The 8879-nt window shown below is 23.4% G+C and overlaps 1 protein-coding gene across 3 annotated transcripts in view; it reads right to left on the bottom strand.

The window, feature by feature from the left end:
• LOC126907427 (protein FAM102A) overlaps nucleotides 1–8879 on the bottom strand; it is an 18552-nt gene extending 9673 nt beyond the window's left edge. The window contains exons 1-2 of one of the 3 annotated variants that reach the window (XM_050688705.1): nucleotides 8573–8879; nucleotides 7793–7946 (exon numbers count right to left, since the gene is read on the bottom strand). In XM_050688705.1, coding sequence (XP_050544662.1) covers nucleotides 7793–7938 — 146 coding nt within the window. In that variant the 5' untranslated portion in view covers nucleotides 7939–7946; nucleotides 8573–8879. The remainder of the gene's footprint in view (nucleotides 1–7792; nucleotides 7947–8572) is intronic. The other 2 variants (XM_050688704.1, XM_050688707.1) reach the window with 2 other exon arrangements.

Here is an 8879-nt window from a genome sequence, read left to right as displayed (position 1 = left end):
ATTTTTAAATTTGTAATTTTTTTGGATATTTCCCCCATTTGCGGGGAACGAGGGAAAATTTTTAAATTTTTAAGGGTAATGTCTTCAACTAGATACAATTTGTGATCTTTTGACGTATTGTTAAAAGAAATCGGTCCAGTGAGAGCTGAGAAAAAGTAGTGACAGACAAAAAAAAAAAAAAAAAAAATAAAAAAAAAAATAAACACATCATGGTAAAATTAATACCTTCTCAGCTTCGCATCGAAGCTAAAATCTTCTATAGTCCTAACTCGAATTCCATTTTATTTCACTAATATCTCTCATAATATCCCTACATACTACTCGAAAATTATATAATGACTATTAAGGAACTATTGTAAATAATCTATATATTATATAATAGTCCTTTAATTTAGCTCAATGATTTCTTTAAAAAAAACTTTAAACCTACTGTGAACAAAATAATTCATAAAAATTATTTATTTTTCCTTAAACATGATAAAATTATTGAGTGTAACGTACATAACACTAATTAACTAAAATTTTTCTACTACTTTCAAGTATATCATTAAACGTTACCACAGATAAATACATATAGTATAACACAAAAGGAGGTCATCGACAACATACGAATTCGTTTAAGTTTACGCGGACTACAGACATCTGTTAACCTAGTACTAGTAATATTATATTAATACTTTTATAAATTTTTGCAGAAATAGATTAAAAACAATTGGCAATATCTATGAATATCTTAATATAAAATTATTGTTTATTCATGGGAATAGCCGAAGGGGTTACTGGGCTACTGCAGCTCTCCTCTCAGAAAAAAATGTTTGGCTCAAAACTTTATTTACCTACTAAATATAAAAAAAACCAATATGATATAAATAATCTGATTTATACATATGAATCAGATTAACACCCCTTAGAAAAGATTAAAAGTATATATTAATCCCAAATATCATATTTTTATAAATATAAACGAAAATTAAGTTAAATGATTTATAAAATATTTGTAAATGTGTTACATCAAAATTTATAACACAAATAAAATTGCCTATTGGTTAAATGGATAATAAAAATAACAGACTATTGACATGACACTTAATTTAACTATTTTTGATTGCAGACTATTTCTAATTTTAATAAAAAAATATTTTTTGTAACTTGATTTTAATAATTCATCATCAATAATTATTCTCAATGTCATAAAATGATATTATTATTTTGCTTTTTAAGTAAATGCGTGCCGTAACGAGTCGAATTATATACAGGGTGGCCCACCACTCACTGACAACTTAATTAACTTTTGATCCAGTTAATATTTTTAGTTGATTTTTTTTTTAAATAATAGTTATACGTTAGGTCTATAGCTATATCTCAATAATTAATTTTTTTACATTTTATTAAAAATATTAATTATTTTTAAATTTTAAATAAAATGTAAAAAAAAAATCTAAGATAGCTATTTTGTAGAGTAGAATTTAAGAAAAATTTTAGTAAAAAAATATCTTATTAATATTCAGTAGTAAATATTCTGTAGCGTTTTGAAGTTTGTGAAAATTTGAATTTTCATGTACTATTTTACGGTATTAAACATTGAAATACGTATTGAGAAAAGGACAGAAGAAAACGCTATCTTTTCAATATACTTTTGAATGAGAGTGATAAGTAATAATTGCCTTATCTAATTTCTTATCATGGTATTTATGCCAAGTTTGTAATGTATACACACTATCATCATATGTATACACAGTAATCATGAAAAGATAGCGTTTTCTTCTGTCCTTTTCTCAATACGTATTTCAATGTTTAATACCGTAAAATAGTACATGAAAATTCAAATTTTCACAAACTTCAAAACGCTACAGAATATTTACTACTGAATATTAATAAGATATTTTTTTACTAAAATTTTTCTTAAATTCTACTCTACAAAATAGCTATCTTAGATTTTTTTTTTACATTTTATTTAAAATTTAAAAATAATTAATATTTTTAATAAAATGTAAAAAAATTAATTATTGAGATATAGCTATAGACCTAACGTATAACTATTATTTAAAAAAAAAATCAACTAAAAATATTAACTGGATCAAAAGTTATTTAAGTTGTCAGTGAGTGGTGGGCCACCCTGTATATAGTAATAATAATAATATCCGTATTATATTAATATTAATGCAGTACAACTATATTAAGCGTGGTATTGTTTTTTTAACGGCTATTTATCTATAATTTGAATAAAACATTTGGATAAACGGATTAAGTTATTTGATACATCCTATCAAGGTTTAGACTTTGGATGAAATATTAGGAAATACAAAAATGTGTAATAACGACACCGACCATCATCTGTGTAATGTGTACAATTATTAACTGCCTTGTTTGCTCTACAACTAATTTCATTATACGTCGTTCATGACAGCTAAGTATATTGTTCCGAATAGTAGAGCATAATATGCACTATTTTGACACACGACACGCAAATATAGCTAACATTTAACATTACTCTATTAACTTAATCACTAGAAAAAATGTCGACTTGGTACGTATATCTTAAATAAAAGTTCTTAAATATTAAAGCAAAATATGTCATAGTGCTTATACATAACGACTTGTTTTGTAAAGTTTCTTGCAGTTCATTTGAATTATACGAGTACAAATTTAACGATAAATGAAGTCTGGAGCACTAATTACTGCAATACTAATTTAATAATTTCCTGAACAGTCAATTTATCATTGTAATGATTTTAGAGTTGAGAGTCAAACTATTGTACATGAAACAGCAATTAAAAATAATAGTTATCGTTAAAATGATACTTGTGAGTTAAAATCTTGATTTTTTTAGGACTAATTACACATAAAAAAACTCATTTCAATTAAGAGGTTTTTCCATAGCGAAACTCAAAACGACATTAACAGATATCAAAATTTTCTTAGTATTGTAATTTTTTAACATTTAATACAAGTTTATTTATTTCTACATGGATTATATTTTCCAATAAAAAAAACCTTACATTTTTAAACATAAGATTTACTTTATTCACTTAAAATATTGATTCTGAATGTATAAAAAATACACTACCTCAAAAAAATAATAGTTATGATTCATTGCTAATGAATCTCTTTTATTTGACTTTTTGATATAATAATATTTACCATAAATAATATCTCTGATAAATAGATACGCGCATAAAATTTTAAACGATGCAATTAAATAATAAAGAATTAACACACCTCTTTGTCGAGTTTTCAATTTATTAAAAAGACAATTATTGTTGAAATTAAAGTCAAAAATATTTAAATACTTAATAAATTTATTGAAACATAATATATTACATCAGTGCTTATAAATTTTGATACATTTTAATAAAAGAGACTACTTTTAAAAAATTATGCATAATCGTTCACTTTAGAGAATGATTATGCACGTTATAGGTTAATGACGTTTATCCTCTAGATAATTAAATAACACATAACCACAAATATAACCCTAATTTGATACCTCTAACTCGTATATCAACGCATATTCTGTTAATAAACTTAACATTGTAAATCATTAACTGGATAAATTATCTAATACTATAAGTAGTTAAAAGATTTTTGTTGTAAATGATCAAATTAAGAAATTCTATGTGTACAAATTTATAAGAATAATCTTTGAAAATAATTATATATTTTTAACGCGTTTAATTTAAATTTACAATTTTTAAACTAAAGACCAAAAAAATTTATTAAAATAATATCAACGATAAAATTTTATATAAAGTATAAAATTAATTTATAATTACTTTATGAAACTAATATAATTTGGATTATATTGAAAAATAAAGATTAAATTTAAAATTTAAAAATGAAAATTAAATTTTATAAAATTATCTTACATGTGTTCAGTACTTTTTTTTAATAAGAAATCGGCATCATTTTTTATAGGCCACGCATTTATTTTTCTTTTAGTTCTATAACACTTGTGTAAACTATAAAATGTAAAAAAAAAACAGATTTTGTTGTATTCCAATTGGAAAAGATTTGTTTTTTTTTTCAATTTTGTATAGCTTGAATATAATGCGCCATACAATTGGGATTTTTTTTAATCATGATTCCTGAACAATGTGAAGGGGAAAATTGAAAAAAATCTGTACTTAAAATTGAATAACTTTTATTTATTATTCTATTATGCAACTGTATATAAATCAAAGTACACACATTTCGATAGCAAAATAAGTTTTATTGTAACCAAATTATCTTTAAAATTTAATTTTTATGCAGCTTATGTAAATGAAAAACATAGTATTACTTTAATATAAATTATATATTTACGCAATAAGTTTTACTTATTGAATTTATCGAATAAATATTAGTTTTATTTTAATTATTCATAAAGTAACAAAATCAAGTATTATCATTGCTTGTAAGCAAACGATATAAATTATCTAATTATTTATAGTCGCACTAAAAATGTATTTTTTTTACAACATTTTTTAATAAAAACTTAAGCAATATAAATAATTTACACTAAATCCATAAATGGTTAATGCTTTTGATATTATGTGTGCATATTAATCTACTGTATGAAATATACATTGAACGTCAAAATTTAATGTTGTTTGAGGGACGACGTGGGACTGATAATATGGTATCTAAAACCACCCACATAATATGACATGACTTAATTTAATACACCTGTTAATGTATATGCCATTTAAGATTGTTGTTCGTAAAATATTTACCACGAAAATTTCGTAATTTATAAGATAAGTTTATTAAAATAACACATGTATTATAATCATTTTAATCAATCATAGATTCATAATACATTGTAATTCATAACGACTAAAATTTATTTATTAAGTTATCCCAGTGATCTTTACATCATCAAAATTAGAATTTTTAATATTGACAAGTCAATATCAATGCTATCATAAAAAAAATGTTCTTTAACGTTAATTATTGTTTTAAAAAATAAAAAATGAAAATAAAATTGTTCCAATTAATTTTAATAGATAACGGCTGTATGCAAACACATTGACAAATTTAAGTATGCAGAATATTGACGCAAGCAATCATAACTAGGTGCCAATTATTTTTTTAAATATTACCTTACACAAGCAAATAATATTATTAATGAATGGACAAAGTGCTATGGTTATTATTTTAAGTCATTCACAATCTACTTAAGTTTATAAACTAATAGGTTTTAGTTCGCGTTTTATTTATATTGTAAATTCAAATACGTTTTTGTCAATTTTTAATATTATTTTTAGTAGTTTTGAATGGCCAACATTATTATTTATGACAAAACACTCACTATCCTTTACTACATTGAGCTTACCAGCTGTTACAAATAAATTTGATGCCAGAGCGTTAAATTTACCAATTTGCTACAAACAATATCTAGTTAATAAATATAACTACAAGCCAACCTTACACAAATTAAATGATTTTATACGGACATAAAAATAAATAGCGTGTGAACGACATACCATATTAACCTGTAGTCAAATTAAAGCTAAAAAAACTTTTCGTTAGTCAATGTATATCATTTAAGAAAAATATAATAATTATCATTTAATTTATTCATATTTGGTAGAGAATAATTTCAATGAAAGTAGAATAAAAACGCGCAAATACATAAGACTACTTTTAATTTTTAATTTTCAACAAAATAATAATATTTTGTCTTATATTGTTAACCTATAACTTTTATTAAATGTCATTTCATTAATATGTAATGTTCGAAATGGGGAGGATATAGAGGAAAAGCTTCCCTCTACTTTTTTTTTTAATTTACATTTTTTAAATTAATAAATTATTATTGTAGGTTTAATAATTTACTTTTAAATACCCATAGTATTTTCTTTAAAATAAGTAAATAAAATTGTCAAATATTAATATATATTGTTCAACAATTAGTTTGTAAACTAAAAAGAAAAATAGATTAAAACAAACATAGACGGCACCCTTTAACTTATTTTAAACCACTTCAACCACTGTTAATATGTTATAATAGTCACTTTGATATAACGGCTTAAACATCACTATCTCTAAAGATTTTTTAAACAAGAAATTTATATAAATGTTGTAAAATAATTAATTTGTAAAAAAATAATGATTTAAATATTGTAATAATAAACATTTTTGTAATCTGCCATCAATAATTTTGCAATTGATGTGTTTAATTAATAAAAATAATAATAATACTACAAAAAAAAATTGGGTAAGATTAGAAATAATTAATTTTATAAATATGAATATTTTGAAACAATTAAAATTTTTATTTTAAACGGAGAAAAGCGTCTGGCGTTATGTAATAATAAAATTCCAATGAGGCAGAAAGGTAAGTTCCATAAGACTGTAGTGAGACCAACTATGATGTATGGTTCAGAGCGTTGGGCGGTTGACAAGAAAGTAGAGCAGAGAATGAGTGCAGCAGAGACGAGAATGCTTAGATGGAAGAGTGGAGAGACTAAAAAAGATAGANGGAAGAATGATGGAAGAGTGGAGAGACTAAAAAAGATAGAATAAGGAAAGAACATACAAGAGGGATTATAGGTGTAGCATCAATCATGGATAAGATGAGAGAAAATAGACTTAGATGGTTTGATCATGTTATTAGGAGAGAAGAATCTGAAGCTGTAAGAACAGTTATGGAAATGAATGTTAACAGAAGAAGACAAAAGAGATAGACGAATGTCATGTGCGTAGATTATGTAAGAGATTGTGTTAAGTGAAAGTTTACGATATATCTGTAGCCAACCCTGAGTAGTTGGGATTAAGGTAAGGAAAAAGAAGAATTAAAATTTTTTTATATTCACATATCAAATATTAAGTAAAGCCAATGTCGGTATACAAAAAAAACTAACCACAAATTACTTATTAACTGTATAATTATATACCTTTTTTTTTATCAATAAGCGATGACAATTTATATACCACATATATTGAAAAACTAATTTTTTAAATTGCAAATAGTAATTTAAAGACTTCAATTTTATTTTTTACAACTAAAAATGCATTTTTTTAAATATATTAGTAGATAATAATAGTAATTAAAAATTAATTAATTTAAAAGGAACAATAACACATTCAAGAAAAAATAATAAAAAACATCTTCAGGAATTTTTTTTTACGTGATTCCATAATAATTTTTTTGTAAAAAGGTAAGTATAAAGTGCAAAAAATCAAATAAAATAGTTACATGCAATAAGAAAAAATTGTAATTATAGGCAGAATGAAATGTTATATTTCAAAAATGTATCAATTTTACTATTAGTCAGTAAAAAAAGAGCAAAATTCAAAAACATTATGGTTCTTAAGTATCCTAAGTCCAACAGTATTATGAATGATTTTCATAATGATCCATTGAATAACTCAAGTATGATATTCCTACTATACATTTTATTTTTTATACAATTTTACAGAATTGAAAAAAAAACAATAACTTAGTTTATATTAAATACAAAAAAGGAATTTGTTTTTGTGAGTAAAATTCTAATTCAGGGAAGAAAATGCTCTATTTCATAATACTATATAGTAAAAATTGAAAAAGAGAAATTGAATAAGAAAATTATTTTTCAAAAAAGTAATTAATTTTGAAGTTTTATGATGAAGTAGACAATATTGACAAAATTAATTTATAATTCAATTGCTTTTGTAAAATGGAAATTTAAAACACTTATTAACACCAAGACATTTTTTATTTCAAAACATTTTACTATTCATTGAAAATTAATATTTCTATTTAATTCCTTAACTTAACACTTAACAGATAAAACAAAAATAGATCATTTTTTAATAATCATAAAATTACCTGGATGAGGTATCACTAAAGTTTCCACCATCTAGTAATCGCACTTTAGCAAATAATACAGCATTAACAAATGGTACAGCAGTCAAATCTTCCAAGCAAAGATTTACTGTAAACTTATAACGTTTTTTCTTCACCATAAACGACATTGTAACAACTATTTAAGAAAAATAATTATGAATAATAGTAAAACTAATCATGTTTCTATACCAATTGATTAAACTAACTGTTATATTATTATGAAAAAATACAAAATTTTAAAATAGTCTAAAAAATTGTACAAATATTAAAAATTTGTTATTAATTTGTGAGATATTCAAAAATTATTGATATCATTTTAATGTTTTAAAAAAGCATTTAAACTTTTTTCGGAAACGAGTCATAACTCAGTGTGCAAGTATTGCGAATTAATTCTATTTTGCAAAGCTGCACAGATATTATTTGACACAAGGATTAGGTTAATTTTACTAGATAGAATGTTATAAATAAATCATAAAAATATAATGATCTCAAATTCTTAAAAGAACATGTCCAATCATTTCTATACATCAAAAGCAACAATTTTTGATAAGAAACTCAAATAGCTTTACACTACAACAAAAAATTATAAATAATTCAGAAGGTTTACATGTAAACAAGTTATTGAAAGTAGTAGGAAATAATTTTATAGTTTTTTGAGAAAAGTGTACAAAAAAATATTAATACAAAAGTCGCAAGAATTAAAATCTATTATTTATAACTATAACTATAAAAAAAAAATAGTTTTAATAAACGAAAACTTACTAAGCTATTTAAGAATCAATGTTTTTTTAAAGACATTTTTCGAAATTTTTCCCTGCTGATTAGTAACATTCCATAAACGAAATTAAACTATTGCAAACTATCATACATCTAACAATAAATCCAGTCAACTAGGTAACTCAAAAGTTGTTTCAGAAACTACATCACATTAAATCTCAACTACAACCAATATCACAATAGAGAATTTTTAGGGGAAAATTACAATTCGAGGACACCGTTTAAGATTCACAAAAACACCAAACAATTTGACGGTCAGCGCGATGACTACTAGAAAAAATCGAGAGATATC

Source organism: Daktulosphaira vitifoliae, unplaced genomic scaffold (genome assembly GCF_025091365.1).
Source record: "Daktulosphaira vitifoliae isolate Bord-2020 unplaced genomic scaffold, ASM2509136v1 Scaffold_5, whole genome shotgun sequence".
In the NCBI taxonomy this organism is placed as follows: Eukaryota; Metazoa; Arthropoda; class Insecta; order Hemiptera; family Phylloxeridae; genus Daktulosphaira; species Daktulosphaira vitifoliae.
The sequence above is the reverse complement of the archived record's forward strand: the minus strand, read 5'-3'. Positions and strand labels throughout refer to the sequence as shown.